Source organism: Erpetoichthys calabaricus, chromosome 3, assembly GCF_900747795.2.
Source record: "Erpetoichthys calabaricus chromosome 3, fErpCal1.3, whole genome shotgun sequence".
Classification (NCBI taxonomy): Eukaryota; Metazoa; Chordata; class Cladistia; order Polypteriformes; family Polypteridae; genus Erpetoichthys; species Erpetoichthys calabaricus.
The window spans coordinates 207,452,301-207,473,421 of NC_041396.2; the positions used below are offsets into that span (position 1 = coordinate 207,452,301).

Consider the following 21,121-nt stretch of genomic DNA (forward strand, 5'->3'; position numbering starts at 1 on the left):
GTTGTTGTTATTTCAAAGGATATAAGAATATTTTAGATATAAAAAAAGTGAATTAATACAATACGTGATTGTCATCATAGAAAAAACTCACAAAGTAATAAACCACTTTTCTTTTCAAACAAAGGCATTCCTCCAATTGCAGATAAAGTCCAATGACTCACCTACACTTTGAAACAGAAGGAATGGGGGCAGAAAAATAGCAGTAGGTGCTCTTGACTGAAATTTTTGTTTCTAATAGGAGGCAGTTGGTCTGTCTCAATCTCACTCTGCAGCTTGGCAATGAACCAAACACACAGCGCTACAGGCAAAGCCCCTAAAATTGCGCCACGGCGTGTGGTTCGTTTATTTGACAACATGTAGATCGGGGTAATTACATTCACGGCATTCATAGTCTGATTCACAATCTGATTGTATGGGTGGTTACCTACCAGGTAACGCTTATAGTTGGCCACCAAATCAGGTCGAAGTGATCACTCGAGTGAAGGCAGCTTCACAAAAAAACAGATCCTTAACAAACTGTTATTAGTATATTTTCCCTCAATTTAAAAAGGTTTTCTTTTCTTGATAAAAATTTTAAAGCGGTACTTCGCCGGTGTGAAGCGTGTGGATTTGACTGCCTGACACATACAGACATATTCATGAGTGCAGGTACTTTGGAAAGAAAGCACCGTGTAAACCTAAAGTTTAAATTAAGTTCATAGACCTACAAAAGGTTGCCATTCATTTGAGGCAAGATTGCTTTTCTTCTGTACAACTATACGTTGCATTCTCAAGAGTGTGCTTGCACGGCTTTGGATATATATATATATATATATATATATATATATATATATATATATATATATATATATATATATATATATATATATATATGTCTATATATAAATATGTAAGCTTATAAGTACTGCCTTACTTCTCTTTAAGAAAGGAAGATGTAATGATACTTGATTTAAATGATTCCATGTCTTCCTGGGTTTGCTTAGCTTATTGTCAATATCTTTACACCTTTTTTTTAAGACTTATTGACTGAAACGGGCTTTCACGAAAAACGTTAGGGCTTTGCTACAGGATACACCCTCCACAAGTTAAGCAAGTAAAAATAAAATATATATTTCTGTTTTATTTAAACCTTTTAAGTTCGTATGCATAGCCCCATTTGGCTGTTTAATTTTTTTTTTCTTTCTTCAGTAATATTTAATCTCCTTAAAGAAAAAGAACATATGCATTTTACTTTTTTTGTATCTCTTTAGTAATATTTTAGTGTAAAAGGATAACCAGTATTTAAACCTTTTATGTTACTTTATAAATTTATTTTACACAATGTTGAAAAATTAATAAGAAAGCTACATATTTTGGCAGCTGCTGCTTTAATTTTCAATGAAATGAAAAAAGAAAACGTCAATGAAGAAGAAACAGTTTGCACTATCTAAAAATGAGAAACCCTCATTTATAAAAGTTTGCTGCAGATGACTTAACTGAAAATAAATGAATAGTTCCTATGTGTATAATACATATTTATCTATTTTACTTATGCCTTTATTCCAGCAACTTGCAACATCTGAGGTACAATTTGTTACATTACTTTTGTTTTTTGCAGCACAGGCAGGTGAAGTGACTTCCTCAGGGTCTCACAGTGGTGTCAGTACCAGGATTTGAACTGACAAGCTCCGGGTTTACTGAAATATTACTGAAGAAAGAAAAAAAACGAAAACGGGCAAATAGGGCTATGCATACAGATGTCCATCCATTCATTATCCAACCCGCTATATCCTAAATACAGGAGCCAATAAGTAGATATGTATATATACAGTATATATATATATATATATATATATATATATAATATATATATATATACAGTATATGTGAATGTATGTATGTATATATGTATGTCTATATTTATATCTATATATATATATATATATATATGTAGATATGTAAATTTGTATATGTATATATATATGTATATGTGTATATGTATATGTATATGTAGATATGTGTATATGTAGATATGTATATATATGTATATATGTTTATGTATATATATAGTTACATAACCTCTTTAACACACTACTTCTCCACTGCGAAGCACGGGTATTTTGCTATATATATATATATATATATATATATATATATATATATATATATATATGACAGCAACACTCATAACAATGACAACACAATTACATATATATATATGTAGATATGTATATATATATGTGTCAATCTATCTATGTATGTATGTTTATATATATATATATATATATATATATATATGTGTATATATATGTAGATGTGTATATATGTAGATATGTAAATATTTATGTATATATATGTGTCTGTGTGTGTGTGTATATATATATATATATATATATATCCATCCATCCATTTTCCAACCCGCTGAATCCGAACACAGGGTCACGGGGGTCTGCTGGAGCCAATCCCAGCCAACACAGGGCACAAGGCAGGGAACCAATCCCGGGCAGGGTGCCAACCCACCGCAGGACACACAAACACACCCACACACCAAGCACACACTAGGGCCAATTTAGAATCGCCAATCCACCTAACCTGCATGTCTTTGGACTGTGGGAGGAAACCGGAGCGCCCGGAGGAAACCCACGCAGACACGGGGAGAACATGCAAACTCCATGCAGGGAGGACCCGGGAAGCGAACCCGGGTCCCCAGGTCTCCCAACTGCAAGGCAGCAGCGCTACCCACTGCGCCACCGTGCCGCCTATATATATATATATATATATATATATATATATATATGTATATTTATATATATATATATATATATATATGTGTTTGTGTATGTATATGTGTGTGTTTATGTATGTGTGTATATATATATGTTGATATGTGTATATATATATGTATATATATGTGGATGTGTATATGTATATATATATGTAGATATGTTTTTTATGTAGATATGTATATATATGTATATGTATATATATGTTTATGTGTGTGTGTGTGTATATTATATATATAAAAGACAGCAACACTCATAACAATTACAACACAATTACATTGACAATCATGTTACGTTATTTTTAAAATGTTTCCTTTTTTTTTTCATAACCTCTTTAACACACTACTTCTCCGCTGCGAAGCATGGGTATTTTGCTATATGTATAGATAGATAGATAGAGATATATATGTATATATATATATATATAGATAGATAGATAGATAGATAGATAGATAGATACATAGAGATATAGATATAGATAGATACATAGAGATATAAATATAGATATATATATATATATATATATATATATATATAGATAGATAGATAGATAGATAGATATATACCGTATATATATATATAAATAGATAGATAGAGATATATATAGATAGATAGATAGATAGATAGATAGATAGATAGATAGATAGATAGATAGATAGATAGATAGATCTATAGATATATGTGTATGTATGTAGATATGTATATATGTGTATATATATGTTGATATGTAAATATGTATATGTATATATATGTGTCTGTTTGTATTATATATATATGTGTGTGTGTGTATGTATGTATGTGTGTGTATGTATGTATGTGTTTATAAATGTTGATATATGTATATATATGTGGATGTGTATATGTATATATATATGTATATATGTATGTATGTGTATATGTAGATATGTATATATAAGTATATATGTTTATGTATATATATGTTTACATAACCTCTTTAACACACTACTTCTCCGCTGCGAAGCGCGGGTATTTTGCTAGTGGTTTATAAAGCCTTAAATAATCTCGCCCCATCTTATATATCGGAATGTCTGACATCTTATATTCCAAATCGTAACCTCAGATCCTCAAATGAGTGTCTCCTTAGAATTCCAAGAGCAAAACTTAAAAGAAGTGGTGAGGCAGCCTTCTGCTGTTATGCACCTAAAATCTGGAATAGCCTGTCAATAGGAATTCGCCAGGCTAATACAGTGGAGCACTTCAAAAAACTGCTAAAAACACATTATTTTAACATGGCCTTCTCATAACTTCACTGTGATTTAATCCTGATACTCTGTATATCCAATTCATTATAATAACTATTCATGGTGGCTCTAAAATCTGTACTAACCCCTACTCTCTCTTCTGTTTCCTTTTCCGGTGTCCTTTTGGTGGTGGCGCCATCTACTCAAAGCACTGTGATGTTCCAACAGTGATGGATTAAAAGCCAGAAGTCTGCATGACCATCATCATCAAGTCCTTCCGTGAGAACCCTAAATACAAAGAGGACTATTTCATTTATGTTAGGTAGAATGCCCAGAGGGGACTGGGCGGTCTCGTGGCCTGGAACCCCTACAGATTTTATTTTTTTCTCCAGCCGTCTGGAGTTTTTTTTGTTTTTTCTGTCCCCCCTGGCCATTGGACCTTACTCTTTTTCTATGTTAACTAAAGTTGTCTTATTTTAATTTCTTATTTTGTCTTTTATTTTATTTTCTTCATTATGTGAAACACTTTGAGCTACTTTTTTGTATGAAAATGTGGTATATAAATAAATGTTGTTGTTATTTCAAAGGATATAAGAATATTTTAGATATAAAAAAAAGTGAATTAATACAATACGTGATTGTCATCATAGAAAAAACTCACAAAGTAATAAACCACTTTTCTTTTCAAACAAAGGCATTCCTCCAATTGCAGATAAAATCCAATGACTCACCTACACTTTGAAACAGAAGGAATGGGGGCAGAAAAATAGCAGTAGGTGCTCTTGACTGAAATTTTTGTTTCTAATAGGAGGCAGTTGGTCTGTCTCAATCTCACTCTGCAGCTTGGCAATGAACCAAACACATAGCAAAAATCATAAAACACTGCTGGCAGCAAAGAGAGGAACAGGGACATTTTTTGACAAGTGGAATCAGAACCCTGATGTCAGCACAATCAAGCCAGTCTGGGATTACTGTCAGAGACAGAAGCAAGTAATGAAACTGTGGCAAGTATTTCGGCTGTACATCATTTCTCTATATGTGTATAAGAATGTTCTTTTTGTTTACTTTTGAAGAGTACTCTATATTTCAATTAAAAGTTTGATCAGATGAAAATTTACACAAATGCCATTTCATTATTGTAGATCTATTTTATTTAATGCATCATTCCTCATAATCACGTTAACACTGATTCCTCCCTGAAATTCCTTAATAAATATTTAAATGAGACGCATAAGGGTGAACAAAGACTCTGATCCTCAGACATACCAGTCCTAAGCAAGCCATGTTTTTGTTGTAAAATATCAATAGGTCATAATGCTTGGACTAGAACACTTCTTTCAAAAAATCTACACAATTCAACTTTTAAATCACATTTATAAAATCTTGTAAGCCATACAAAGAATGCATACATTCTTGTTTATCACGACACCAAAGTACACACACACTGAATATTACTCAGACATACTTGTAAGAATTTCACTGTACTTCACTGGTCAGGGTGGTGAGAGGTGACCATTGTGCTTATCATGTGAAGTTTAAAACCAGACTGAAATATTCAACTGGGCTGTAGAGTTTGGCGTGAACTAGAAAAGGCAGCTTATCTTTTGTGCTTTGCAATTGTTGCTTGCAGAAATACACACTGAGTGGAGCTCACCTTTCCACTCCAGCGAGTCAGCTTGTGCTGTTCTTTAAAAAATTTTAAGGAACTCATTTTCCAGTAGATGATCATAAGAGATATGCACCAAGTTATTGAAGGGGATGAAACTGATAAACTATTTATTCCATGTAACAAAATAAGACATTTAGCTAGGAATGGTACATGAGCATTACAACTAAGGAGAATGACATTTACACGATTGCTCCCCCTGGCGTGTGAAGTTGACAGGTGCAAAACCTTGATGAAATTTACTTCCACAGGTGATAAAAGAACTAATATATACAAGTTTAACACAGATATATATACACACAGTGGAACCTCGGTTCACGAATGTCTCGGTACATGTACAAATCGATTTACTACCAAAAAGTTCGCCAAACTTTTGCCTTGGTTCACGACCACACACTCGGTATGTATAAAAACAAGCCAGTTTCCCTTTCGGTTTATAAATGTTCAGTCTCTCCCTGTGCATTTCCTGTGCAGCGAGCAAGAGAGAGACAGCGAGAGAGGCGACACACACAAGAGAGAGACACACACACACACAGGCATGCGAGAGAGAGAGAGAGACGCACACACACAGGCAGCGTGAGAGAGAGACAGACGCACACACACAGGCAGCGCGAGAGAGAGCCACGCACACACACAGGCAGCGCCAGAGAGAGAGACAGACAAACACACACAGGCAGCGCCAGACAGAGAGCCGCGCACACACACAGGCAGCTCGAGCGAGAGAGGGGGCTGGACGCATAAGGAAGGAAGGCAGTTAAAGAATGCACTGGGCTTGATTTTGTTTTCACTTCTGTTTACAGCGATCGGTTCGTAGCGTGCATTGTTGCATTGTTACTTTTCTTGGTGGTTTATTAAATTACGGATTTTTTCAAATGTTCATTTTTTTTCCCTGTGCTTAAAACTCATAAAAAAAAAAGTGTTTTTAGCCAGCGGTTGGTAGCACTATAGCGTGAACTATTGCAGTGTTAGTTTTCTCTGTTGTTCAAGGTTTTCTCAGTGTTATTCAATGTTTTTACATTTAGTTTACAATTACGCTGTGCATTCTATGGTTTAATTAACTATATTTGTGCTTAAAAACTTAAAAAAATATATATATTTACATACAGTTCGTATGGTCTGGAACGGATTAATTGTGTTTACATACAATCCTATGGAGGAAATTGCTTCGGTTCACGACCAGAGTTTTGGAACGAATTATGGTCGTGAACAGAGGTTCCACTGTATGTATATATTATATATATATATACATACAGGTACACAATATAGATATACACAAACACACAGACATTCTGGTCTGGAAAGACCTGTTAAAGGTGCTCTACTGCACTAGCCTGTCAGGAACTGTGTGACAAATACTTTTCTGTTATCAATACAATATATAATAATTTTTTTCTTACCTCTGTGGGGAAAAATGGGCCTAGTATTGAATAACAAATCATTGAGCTAAAATTTACAGATGCAGCAGAGACCAGAGTAAAAATGTTTTTCCTGGAAAGTTTTGGTTTCCTCCCAGCTGCCTCTCCATTTGAATCTTCAGCTCCTAAACAAATAATATACAATAAATAAGATTATTAGTTCATATTTTCACAATTACAAAAGCATTTTCTGTTAAATTAAGTCTCTAATTGTGGCAGCAATCTATAAACAGAATATTTTATACACTTTGTCACTGACAGTCACAGTGGTTACTTAAAATAGGTTGGCTTTTTCTTGCACTGCAATTTACTGTTAAAATTAAAAATAAACTGAAACACAGTATTTGATAATACCTGTATTGTATTTAGAGGGGACCAAGATAAAACAGAAAACAACCCTGAACCCAAAATGTTTGTCAACACTATTTATTCTATAAAATACTTTATCCCAGTGATAGAAATCACCTCCTGTTCAGAAACTAGAACTGGTAAGATATACCCAAAATAGTAATTATAATGTTTTAAACTAGCAAAAATACAACTTATGAAAACTGTAAATACTCATTATACAAAGGATTCATTTATTCAGATTTGTATGATGCACACATTGATTTTGACTGGCAAGTCTTGTGCCTTTATAAATAGGCAGCATTTTTCTATTACCCATGCAAAACAAGTAGAATAAGAACAGTAAGACGTGAAAAACAGCCCTGGGGACTCGGCAACAATAAAACTAAGTCAAAAATCTATCTAATGCATTTAACCCACTTTCTTAATTCATGACAAACTGCCCCCATGCAGCTTTCACACCAAGTCCGAGTTTTATTGCCTATACTAAGGCAAATAAACAATTTTTTACTTCAATAAAAAGTACTCCCCAATTCGTGTTTTATTAATTAGTAAAGCCTGCTGATATGGTTAATTCTAGCCGACATATGCAAAGTAAAACCATGTATGAAAAATCCACAAAAGTATATAAAAACCAGAACTTATTCACATTATATGCCTCACTACCATTCAATGCACATGAGCAGAACAAAATCAGCTCCACTGATGCTTCAACAGAACTAGGAAATCACAGCATATAACTTCAGTCTCTTCTTGTGTAAAACAGCCTCAGTCGTAAGTATACACAAATATCAGGGTAGTGGGAGTCAAGTAAGAAAGTAAGTAAATGCGTTACTGCCATTACAACAGCAGCCACATGGAATTTGATTTGGTAAAGCTCATGCAAATAAAAACATTCTATAAAAAAAAATCAATTCAAATGGTATTTCAAAGAACACATAGGACAAACAAGAAAAAATGTAGCTATAATAAAAACTGTAAAATAATCATTGTGAAATTAAATTTGGTAGGTTGCTGCCAGGATGTACCACTCGACCCTAAAACAAAGAAAAAAAACAAGTCTCCTTCATTGTGTCAGGAAGATGTCTTCGTATGAAGCTGCTACATGTGGTCTCCTGCTGTACTATTCGTTGTGCTTTGCAGTGTCCTGCAGAGGGTTCCCCTTTTTCCATATTTGTGACAGAAATGACAGTATCCAATACACAAAAATAAAATTACATTAACAATATTAAATCCATCCATCCATCCATCCATTTTCCAACCCGCTGAATCCGAACACAGGGTCACGGGGGTCTGCTGGAGCCAATCCCAGCCAACACAGGGCACAAGGCAGGAAACAATCCTGGGCAGGGTGCCAACCCACCACAGGACACACACAAACACACCCACACACCAAGCACACACTAGGGCCAATGTAGAATCGCCAATCCACCTAACCTGCATGTCTTTGGACTGTGGGAGGAAACCGGAACGCCCGGAGGAAACCCACGCAGACACGGGGAGAACATGCAAACTCCACGCAGGGAGGACCCGGGAATCGAACCCAGGTCCCCAGATCTCCCAACTGCGAGGCAGCAGCGCTACCCACTGCGCCACCGTGCCGCCCCAACAATATTAAATGATAATTTTAAACATTTTAAAATACTGAAACTAGGGCTGGGCAATTTTTCAATTCATTTGTTTAATTTGAATTAATGTTTTAAAGTGATATATAAAAACAAAAAACAAGATTTTGTTTTATTTTTTTTGCCATATCACCAAGCCCTAAACTATAACCAAATTCACCATTAGCATTCCCCACTTGCAGATAAAAATTTGCCCACCTTCCAGACGTGGACTAACACAAGTGACACAGCTGACTGAGATAAAAAGCAGTCAGTCAGGAACACTGCTACCTGTGGGGCAGTGCCATCAATGCATTCTAGGCTTGCACATTAAACCTGGTACAACAGATACAGTAAAAAGGATGAAGTTGAGACCAGCTATGTTATATGGGTTGGAGACGGTGGCACTGAATAAAAAACAGGAGACAGAGCTGAAGGTGGCAGAGTTAAAGATGCTAAGATTTGCATTGGGTGTGACGAGGATGGCTAGGATTAGAAATGAGTACATTAGAGGGTCAGCTCAGGTTGGATGGTTGGGAGACAAAGTCAGAGAGGCGAGATTGCGTTGGTTTGGACATGTGCAGAGGAGAGATGCTGGGTATATTGGGAAAAGGATGCTAAGGATAGAGCTGCCAGGGACGAGAAAAAGAGGAAGGCCTAAGAGAAGGTTTATGGATGTGGTGAGAGAGGACATGCAGCCGATGGGTGTAACAGAACAAGATGCAGAGGACAGAAAGATATGGAAGAAGATGATCCGCTGTGGCAACCCCTAACGGGAGCAGCCGAAAGAAGCAGAAGAATAAAACTGTGTGAAAGGAGGATTAATGAAGACTGGAAAAGAAGTGTGCTCATTCCATTGATAACATGAAGTTATAAATTTTAAGACAGTCTTTTTTTATATAATGGTGATGCTACATGTTGTTAAAACACTTAAGGAGGACTACTTCTACTATTACCACTACTACAGGAAAGGTTGTCTCATTAATGTGTGGATCAAATCAAGCAATACAGCTTTTGCAGCAGGTAATGAAGGTGGTTGAGAGAATGCTAGTGAAAAAAATCAGGTGAAAGTTAGCAAAATGCAGTTTGGTTTCATGATTGGGAAAGGAACAACAGATGCTCTTTTTTTACCATCCAAATCTAGGGAAAAAAGAGTCAAGTAAAGGGAATGAAGTTGCATTATGCATTTGTAAATCTTGCCATGATGGCAAAAAAAAAACTCTGTGGTAAACAGTGAGAGGCAACGTCCCTCATTGTTTTGCTGAGCCAGCAGGGTGATAAATTACATTAGAAAAACTTTATTATCCCAAGAGGAAATTCACATGCATACAGTAGCTGAAACATAAAAACAAGGATACAGACTCACAGGACAAATAATACAGCCAATCAATCAATCGATATGTAAACAAAAATAAATGCTTATTGTTCTAATATTTCAAAATACAGTGGAACCTCGGTTCACGACCATAATTCGTTCCAAAACTCTGGTCGTAAACCAAGTTGGTCGTGAACCGAAGCAATTTCCCCCCATAGGATTGTATGTAAATACAATTAATCTGTTCCAGACCGTACAAACTATATGTAAATATATATATTTTTTAGTTTTTAAGCACAAATATAGTTAATTATACCATAGAGTGCACAGCGTAATAGTAAACTAAATGTAAAAACATTGAATAACACTGAGAAAACCTTGAACAACAGAGAAAACTAACACTGCAATAGTTCACGCTATAGCGCTAGGAACCGCTCACTAAAAACACTTTTTTTAATGAGTTTTAAGCACAGGGGAAAAAATGAACATTTGAAAAATCCGTAACTTAATAAACCACCAAGAAAAGTAACATTGCAACAATGCAGGCTACGAACCGATCACTGTAAACAACTGAAAACAAAAACAAGCCTTCTCTACCTTATGCGTCCCTCCCTCTCTCATGCAGCGCCTGTGTGTGTGTGCGTGCGTCTTTCTTTTGTGAGCCTGGAGTACCTGTGTGTCTCTCTAGCGCTCCTGTGTGTGTGCGCATCTGTCTCTCTCTCACGCTCCTGTGTGTGTGTGTGCGCGGGTCTCTGTCTGCTGCCTGTGTGTGTGCCTCTGTCTCTCGCTGCCTCTCTCTCTGCTGCCTGTGTATGTGTGTGTGTGTGTGTGTGTGTTGCGCTCTCTCTCTTGCTCTCTGCACAGGAAATGCACAGGGAGAGACTAAACATGTACAAACTGAAAGGGAACCTGGCTTGTTCGTATACCGAGTGTGTGGTCATGAACCGAGGCAAAAGTTTGGCGAACTTTTTGGTCATAAACCGATTTGTACGTGTACCGAGACGTTCGTGACCCGAGGTTCAACTGTAAACTTAATGAGTGATCTGGAGGAAATGCCTGATAGAAGTGGGCAGAAAAGACCCCCAGAGGCTCTTCTTAGCACACCATGGTGGAATGAGCCTGTACTCCAAGAGACTGGTTGGAGGGAATGGAGGGGATTTTTCATGATGGCATCCAGTTTTGCCACCATTCTCTTTTCCACAAAAGCTTCCATTGTGCCCAGTTTTAGCCTTGTGATGGAGCAGGCTTTCCTGATAAGTTCATTCAGGCATTGTGCTTCTTTTGAGCTGAAGTTGCTCCCCAGGAGACTGCAGTGAAAAATGCCACAATGGCTTCTATGGGCTGGTAGAACATTTCCAGTAGTTTGCTGCACACATCAATAGACTCGAGTCTTCTTAGCAAGTACAGTCTGGTCTGACCCTTCTTATACAAAGCTGCTGTGTTCTCAGAACAGTCCAGTTTGTTGTTTATGTGAATCCTCAGGTATTCCACATCCCATGAATGGTGACTGGTCTCAGATGCTGTTTGGCACATCGGACCTCCACTGCCAGCTCTTTTGTCTTTCTGATGTTGAGTTGCAAGTTGTTGTTCCTGCACCACAAGACAAAGTCCTCCACAACCTGCCTGTACTCTAATTTGTCTCCATTACTAATGTAACCTATGATGGACGAGTCATCTGAAAATATCTGTAGATGGCAAACGCTGGTATTGTGCTGGAAGTCTGTTGTGTAGAGAGTGAACAGGAAGGGAGACAGGACAGTTCCCTAAGGTGCTTCTTTATTACACACAACCATTTCTGACACACAGTCCCTCAGCCTCACAAACTGCTGTCTTTTGGCCGGGTAGTCCATGATCCAGGAGACTGTGGGGGCATCACGATGCAAAGCCTTGAGCTTTTCCCCAAGTTGATGAGGCAGAATGGTGTTAAAGGCACTTCAAAAATCACTGACTGTGATGCCGGCTTTGTCCAAGAAGGAGTAGGTTTTGTTTAGCATGTAGATCAGAGGGCTTCCACACCTGTATGTGTCTGATAGGCAAACTGCAGAGGATCCAGATGTTCAGAAACCAGGGGTCATGGCTATTTAAGGACCAGCCTCTCACAGGTCTTCATGATGTATGAAATAAGAGCAACTGGCCTGAATTCCTTAAGATAACTGGAATGACCTTTTTTGACACTGGGAACACACCTTCTACAAATTCAGGGAAAGTGGGAACAGGTTCTAAAGGACCCCAAAGAGCTGGCTGGCACATCTTCTCAACATCCTGGGGATGATTCCTTCTGGCTCTGAAGCCTTGTTTATGTAGAGTTTTCCCAGCTCTCTCTCCTCACTTATTCAGCAGAGACACAGTCCAGAAAGTGGAGGGGGGCTGGAGACCACAGGTGTGATGTCATTGTAGAGGAAGGTTGTGCAGGGTGCAGATAGCAGTTGGTATTCTAGAACTTCCTCAGCTTGCTGAAAGAGGCTAGCAGTGTTGGAAAGGAGCATACTGACAAGAATGAGGCACACCTATGGATAAACTGGTTCAGTTCATCAGCTCTGCTCTTGTTCCCATCCTCTGTAAGTTTAACAGTCTGCTTGTAGCCAATGATAGTATTCATCCCATTCCACACTTCCTTCATGTTGTTTTGTTGTAGCATGTGCTCAAGTTTGCCTCTATAGCTTGCAGGCTTTCTGCTTTTGGAGCTGCTTCTTCAGTTCTGACTGCACCTGCTTTATTTCATCTTTATCTCCAGACCTAAAGGTTCTCTTCTTCCCACTCCATAGGACTTTCAAGTCTTTTGTGATCCATGGTTTCTGGTTTAGGGACTATGTTATCTGCACAGAACTCGATGTACACAGTGATACAGTGGCAGGGTCTGTTTATGTCCTGGCCATGTGACTCACAAAGCATTTCTCAGTCAGTGTTTTCAAAGGCAGCCTTCAGAGTCCCCTTTTCTAAATGAATAATGCACACAAAAATATGACAAAATTTCATGACAGTCACATGTTTTATAGTGACCCACCTGTTTCAGACGTTATCTGTTTAACAGATATATTCTTCTACTAATGTCAGTTTAAATGTTTGTTCAAAGTATTGGCCTGTGCTCAGCTTCGGTTGCCATGTTTTGTAAATGCATTCTCGATTAGCAGTGACCTCCATCATCTACATGTCTATTAAAAGAGGGGCTCTGCAAGCTGCACAATGTATTACTTCTGAACTCTGAAGGGCTCTTAGTGGCTCAGAAAATGGACAGCCCAATATTAGTAAGAAAACAGAAGGTCATAGGCTTCATTTAATTTAATCTAGAAATTACAGTTTGAGGGCGGCACGGTGGCGCAGTGGGTAGTGCTGCTGCCTCGCAGTTGGGAGACCTGGGGACCTGGGTTCGCTTCCCGGGTCCTCCCTGCGTGGAGTTTGCGTGTTCTCCCCATGTCTGCGTGGGTTTCCTCCGGGCGCTCCGGTTTCCTCCCACAGTCCAAAGACATGCAGGTTAGGTGGATTGGCGATTCTAAATTGGCCCTAGTGTGTGATTGGTGTGTGTGTGTGTGTCCTGCGGTGGGTTGGCACCCTGCCCGGGATTGGTTCCTGCCTTGTGCCCTGTGTTGGCTGGGATTGGCTCCAGCAGACCCCTGTGACCCTGTGTTCGGATTCAATGGGTTAGGAAATGGATGGATGGATTACAGTTTGATTAGTATTTGTCTGAAGGGTGACTTCTGAATACACAAGTGCTCTATGTATTTAATAGGGCCTGACTGGTTTTCTTTTCATTTATTAGAGTACTGACAAACTCTTATATACATTTATTCTCAAATCCATTGTACCTTGAATACTTTACAGTGTGATATGTAAAGTTGGATGGTTATATTCAATGTATCTAAAAATTGTTAACAACTCAGTTTTAATGACAGGTGACAGTCTGACAACCCAAGCATGGTGCCAATGTGTCCCCCACTTGCAAAGATTTGGGAAATAAAAACTGAGAAATGAAGAACATTTTCGAATATGAAAGTCAGTTAACTTACCAATGAAATACACCAAAGCCACACTGTACTTTAGAAAATCTAACCAGCATAGTTAAATTTCTGGTTTACAGTAGTATACAAATAAAGCACTTCCAAAAAACATTAAGGCAACACCAAAAAACATAAAATGTCAAACTGTAAATTTGAAAGTATAAATAATTAACTCCATTCATCCATCTATATACTGAACCTGCAAAATTGAATTTCAGCTTCAATGGAAACTGCAGCACAACCCAGCAGCATTGGGCACACGGTGGGAGTCGGTCCAACATTAGCAACGAAACAAAATAACAAAAAGCAAAATGCTGCTTTTATCACTGAATATGTATGTTCACTCTATATCAGATGATGGACCTTCAACAATATTAAATTTAATATCAAATATAAATAACAAATGTCAAAACCTTGTCTTATGAGGTGATTCTTCTTTTTGTAAGTTACATACATGCACAGCCAACCTTTTTCTTCTATGCATTCTTCACAGCATTAAACTCTATTAATTGACAATTAAAAAATAACTGAGTTCAACATTCAAGTTTAGAAACTGTATTTTAAAGACAATGATGATTTTACTTTACTAAATTAAACAGACAGTACTCTAATCCATCCATAATTATTGTTATAATCTAGCAATACTATGAATAATAACTGTCAGGCTACTATTACTATTTATTTAATAAACCTATGTCACACACTGCCACATTATTCTTTTTTTTTATTAATTTTATTGTAATCATTCCGTACATATAGATAAATTTTTACAAAAAATAGGATTGAAGGCAAATCAAACCCGACCCCTGAGAAGGAGAGCATGGCCAAAGGAGTAATACTTAAGGCTTGTAAACATGCCTAAATTATTGAGTTTAATAGGGAAAAAAAAAAAATGGAGAAGGAAAAGAAATGCGGAAATAATGATTTCTTCTTATTCTAAAATATTATTGATTAAATCCTGCCAGGTTTTGAAAAAATTCTGTACAGATCCCCTAACTGAGAATTTGATTTTTTCCAATTTCAAATAATACAAAACATTGGTTCCCACTGACTTATTTAACAAAATCAGTCTGTGTGCCAAAAGTGTAGTGAATGCAATCACAGTTTGCTTGTCCTTCTCCACTTCAGATCCATCTGGAAGAACACCGAACACAGCTATTAATGGGTTAGGAGGGATTGTGACACCAAGGCTGTCTGAAAGGCACTTAAAAATTTTGGTCCAAAATGATGTTAATTTGGTGCAGGCCCAAAACATGTGACCTAGTGAGGCAGGAGCTTGGTTGCAGCGTTCGCAGGTTGGATCTTGCCCTGGAAACATTTTGGACAGTTTTAAGCGGGACAGATGTGCTTGATACATAATTTTGAGTTGAATAATTCTATGCTTTGCACATATGGAACTCGAGTGAATTCTCTGCATTGCTACCTTCCACTCCTTTTCTGATATATTAATTAAGAGATTTTTTTCCCATTGTCCTCTTGGATCTTTAAAAGGAAGGGACTCTAATAAAATTTTATAAATTGTAGAAATGGTGTCTAAATCCTCGAGGTTGAGCACTATTTTTTCCAGCATGGTGGAGGCTACGAGATGAGGAAAATCAGGCAGGTTCTGTTTGACAAAGTTTCAAATTTGAAGATAGTGAAAGAAATGTGTAGCTGGAAGGTTAAATTTTGAATGTAATTGTTCAAAGGATGCAAAGATATTGTCTATATAAAGATCTCTGAGCAATTTAATCCCAAATCTTTTCCAGATATTAAAAACTGGATATGTTTGCGAGGGTTGAAAGAGGTGGTTCTCTTGCAGGGGTGCCACAGATAGAAAATGGAACCAATTTAGAAAGCAATTTAAGATGGAAAATCTTCTGAGTGAGTGAAGCACAATTGGGTTATTAGTATATTTGCAAATATTTGCATTTATTGGAGCGCAGAGCAGGGAATATAAATAAGTGCTGCAGGATTTTACTTCTATTGCAGACCAGGCCTGTGTATGTTCATTTATTTGTGTCCAGGTTTTTATGACTTGTATGTTTGCTGCCCAGTAATAAAACTGAAAATTACGTAGAGCCATGCCACCTTCTGCCTGAGGTCTTTGTAGGGTTGCTCTTCGGATACGTGAATGTTTTGAGTTCCAAATAAATGAGGTTATGGTTGAATCTAATTGCTTAAAAAAGTATTTATTCATATATATTGGGATGTTTTGAAATAGAAAAGAAGCTTAGGAAGGATATTCATCTGAACAACGTTAATTCTTCTGGCTAGAGTGAGATGAAGGGTTGACCATCTATACAAGTCTTGCTTAATTTTTTCCATACAGACGGCGAAATGTTGTTGATAAAGAGCTTTATGTTTACTTGTGATATTTACCCCTAGGTATTTAAACTGATCTGCTAAAGTAAAAGGTAGGGTGTCCAATCTAATTTCATATGCTTGTGAATTCACTGGAAAGAGTATACTTTTATTCAAATTAATTTTGAGACCAGAAATCTTTTGAAAATCTGAAAGTGCTGTTAAAACTGCAGGCACAGTGTTTTCTGGGTCTGATATATATAAGACCATATCATCTGCATATAGAGAAATTTTCTGTTCCAGTCCTTCTCGGATAATCCCCTTTATCTAAACACTGCCACATTATTCAATGGGGTGCCTGCATTTTAAATATTTTGATAAATATTTTTATTTATCAAAAACCAGGACATTACAATAGCATTCTACTCAATCAAACATGTCATAACAACATAACAGATGGAACCATTAACTTTTAAATGAATACAAAAGTCAGAAAAAAAGACAAACTGTTTCAATTTTCTGTTACCATGTGTCCACAAGTTGCCATGCAAGTGTCAGAACAAAGTACGAATTAACTAATGATAAGGGCACTTAGTACACGGACCTTGTACACCCAGCTACGTTAAGTAAGCCATATCAAGTTCACCAAAAACCACAGCAGATACTATGTCGGCTTATTCTTGCGTTCAACTATTAATGTTTCGCATTATCAAGTTCACCAAAAACCACAGCAGATACTATGTCGGCTTATTCTTGCGTTCAACTATTAATGTTTCACCGTCTTTCAAATTCAAGTTAAATGCCTAGTTTCTTTACTTTATTGTAAATCGCGATGCTTCTGCATATAGTACGTCTTTTTACGTAAACCAGTCCGTGCAGTGCTTTTTAATTTTACTAAAGGATCATACACGCCTTGACGTTTTAATGTTAAAATGCTAACAAGCGTAAAACAAATTCCGAACATCTTTCAAACAAACAATCTGTTCGCAAACTGAATCCACATACTGTACTGAAACAAAGCGCCGCGCCAGGAGGGTACTATCTTGTGACAAACCTTAGGAAACCTATTCTACAGTGCACGGGCTGCTCGACTGGTGGCAGCGTGTCGTTTTACTCCTCTGTCTCTCTGACGACAGGAACAGCGGACTGTTTGACATCTCCGTGAACATCACGTCACTCCACTAAAACTGATGAATTGTAAGCTATTGCGATACAGATCATAATAGAAACGTTCTTTTTCAATAACACAAACTCGCCGCATGAAAAACTATGGGGAGAGCGTAAAGAAATCAAGTACAGGGTGGTCCAGATCTAATTGTGCAACTGTTCGGCTGACAACCGTCTCCCCGCCATTTTGGAATGCAAGGCAGGTGCTGCCATCTATCGGAAACAAAAAGAATTTTAAGTGAAATCTCTGTGCAGGGCAGGTGCTGTAAATTCGCTATGTAATAAACTTAAGTTATAGCGTAATGAAAATTGCATAATTAGATCTGGACCACCCTATACAGTCGATCAAAGAACAGTTCGCAAGGTTATGCAACCAGACGCAGCCGAAACGTCTACTTCGATCGATTATATAAATTAAAACGTAATCACCGCTGAACCGGTGGTGTCACCAGCTCTGGAAAATAAAGAGCTAACAGGACTGACCCGCACGACTGTCTGAACGGCTCTCGGCTTCTATTTCGTCGTCTTCCATGTCGGTCTGAATAGTTCACTCAGTTAAATGCAGCTTTAACAGCCAGAACACTGCAAACCGAGCTATGCCGTGAAACTCTACAGCGAAGGACGAGCCGTAATGACGCAACGAAGGCGGGGCCAAACATATTTTAATTATTAAGAAAATATGACAAGGAGAAGCAGAAAGTAGAAAAAGTACCTTTCCACGTAAATTCGGAAAAGAGACATTACAGTTGATTACAGCACTCCTTCCATATTCGACTGACACACTAACTTTACCTCGGAGAATTTGTTTTTTAAAGCAATTACGTTACCAACTGACTTTACTGTCAAAGTTGTATAATATAAGGCAGACTGCTGAGCAGCGAGTTAGACTTTCGGTCAAGTTCCTCCTTTCATCCATACGTGAACCTAAATCTTTGCCATGCAGTGCTGCATGGACATATAATAATATATACACCGTACTTTACGTTTACGCGAACTTTCGACTGCCGTTTTAGGAGAAATGTGAGGTCGCTGTGGGGTTGGCACCGTACAAAAGAAATTCAAGATTGCTCAGCTAATTCAGGTCGCGATGTGTTCTCTGATTTGCTCCGCTGGGCGCTCTCGCCTCGAAGTGCAAGCACGTGAAATTTCTTATGAGGGAAAAGCGTATTTCCCGTCTCCAGCAAGACATGTGATCGCTAGGATAGCAAGAATTGTGTTTGTGTTACACGTCGGCCACCTATGAACAATTAAAAAAAATGAAAGTATCTCCTTTCTGTAAGATTCTGAAACGGACATATTGCGCATAATCTATAATACTTTATACTTATAAATGGACGTAAACTGTATGTCCTATGGAAGGTTAATAGTGCAAAATCTGATATTCCTGCTTCACTGGAGAGGCCGAAGATGCAAAGCCCAAAGCACATTCCGTTTTTTCCAAACATCGCCACTGTTTCGAGTTTACTAATTCATGAAGCAAGCGCATGTGATCGAGATTGTGACCGGAGATTTGAAAGTGATATTCTGTATCCCATGAATCTATTTCCTGTTTAGAAGTTTGTTTATTGTTTCATTTACAATGTTTACTTTCCACTTTTCTTTTTTAGAACTATTCATATGAGGAATATGCTTGAAACCAATCAGAAACATTTAATGTATATTATTATATTGTGCCCCGCAGTAAGGAGACCAGGGTTCGTGGCCCATTTACTCCCTGCATGGAGTTTGCATGTTCTCCTTCTGTTTACATGCAGGGTTTCCTCCAAGTGAGGGGACATTTTGGTGAGGTGAATTAGTGATGTAAAATAGCCCTTAGGGTGTGTTCGTCTTGCGATAGACTGGCACCCCGTCCAGGGTTTGTTCCTGTCTCGTATATTATGCTAGCTGGGACAGACTCCAGCCCCCTTACCCCCCAAATACGACCCTGGTCTGGATTAAGCAGGTTAGCAAATGATATATTATTATTATTATATAGCCATAGTTATTTGTCTTTCTTAGGTCCGAGCATGGTATAAATTTTTGTATTTAGACTGTCAGATTAAAAAGTTTAAGAGCTCCTGCGTTAGACCAGTGACAGCTCCTGTAACAAGTTCTAACAGCAGCTGTTATTGGTCATACAGTTTAAAATAGTATGACAATTTATCTCTTTTGAAATAAGAGCCATAAATAAACATAAGTTTCATCAAGGAATTTGCTAAAACATTATTGTATAATTAGTTTTCCTATATGTCTAGCATTTACTGCTTGAACAGTTTTCTAGATTTAATTTTGATATTCAAGTTCTCAGTTGTGAACATTAACATGAAAATATAATTAACAAGGATTTTCTTGTTCATTTGTGTGATAGTACAGTAACATTTTTATAAAGTATAAACCATATCATGTGAAACACAGAAAATAATAAATTGACCTGATATAATTCAATGTTTGCTTTTTGTCATTAATATTACCATACACATTAATGAAAATAGGAAAAAAAAAAAACAACAATATATTGTCCACTTCTCCAGAGGTGCCCACTCATTAAAAATACATTCAAGCTGTAGCTTTAAACTATTTTGCATTAAATATCCATTTTACCTGTGTTTTAATTTTAAGTGGCCTATTCATGTATTTACTGTGTCATCCTCTTGCACAAAAATGTAATATTTCATGTACAAAAACCTTAATATATTCACTTATATTTGACTAAACCTTTTTTTTTTTTACTTGAAGTCTTCATATTTCTTTTCCCTACTATTATGGTGTTTGAGGTTCAATATTGGGCGGCACGGTGACGCAGTGGTAGCGCTGCTGCCTCGCAGTTAGGAGACCCGGGTTCGCTTCCCTGGTCCACCCTGCGTGGAGTTTGCATGTTCTCCCCGTGTCTGCGTGGGTTTCCTCCCACAGTCTAAAGACATGCAGGTTAGGTGGATTGGCGATTCTACATTGGCCCTAGTGTGTGCTTTAATGTGTTTGTGTGTGTCCTGCGGTGGGTTGGCACCCTTGCCGGGATTGTTTCCTGCCTTGTGCCCCGTGTTGGCTGGGATTGGCTCCAGCAGACCCCCGTGACCCTGTGTTCGGATTCAGCAGGTTAGAAGATGGATGGAGGTTCGATATTTTTTGTAATGAGTCTTGATGTACTTGTTACGCCACTGGACAAAATCAGGGTTATTGTGGAGAACAACAACGTCCTTGTTAAAAATCTTACCAGCAGTTGCAGGGCAGTGTGGAGAGAAGTTGGAATATAAAAAAGGAGAGACTGCTGGTGTGTATTTGGGCTTTGTTCAGATATCTGAGGGTTTAGAATCTATTATCATGGTAACTACTCGATAATTGGACAGGGCATGGAATTACAAACGCATAAAAGGTAACAGAGGAAACA

General features: G+C 37.7%; 1 protein-coding gene across 5 annotated transcripts in view; it reads right to left on the minus strand.

Moving 5' to 3' along the window:
• Nucleotides 1-18,370, minus strand: part of LOC114648604 (MFS-type transporter SLC18B1-like) — a 150,749-nt gene extending 132,379 nt beyond the window's left edge. For 4 of the 5 annotated variants that reach the window (XR_007934323.1, XM_051924110.1, XM_051924111.1 and 1 more), the window contains exons 1-2: nucleotides 18,241-18,370; nucleotides 7,028-7,170 (exon numbers count right to left, since the gene is read on the minus strand). Coding sequence is in view for 4 of the 5 variants with exons in the window: in XM_051924110.1 (XP_051780070.1) it covers nucleotides 7,028-7,170; nucleotides 18,241-18,289 (192 nt within the window). In the remaining variant the exon portion in view is untranslated. The remainder of the gene's footprint in view (nucleotides 1-7,027; nucleotides 7,171-18,240) is intronic. The other variant, XM_051924109.1, reaches the window with a different exon arrangement.
• Between the last annotated feature and the right edge of the window lie 2,751 nt (nucleotides 18,371-21,121).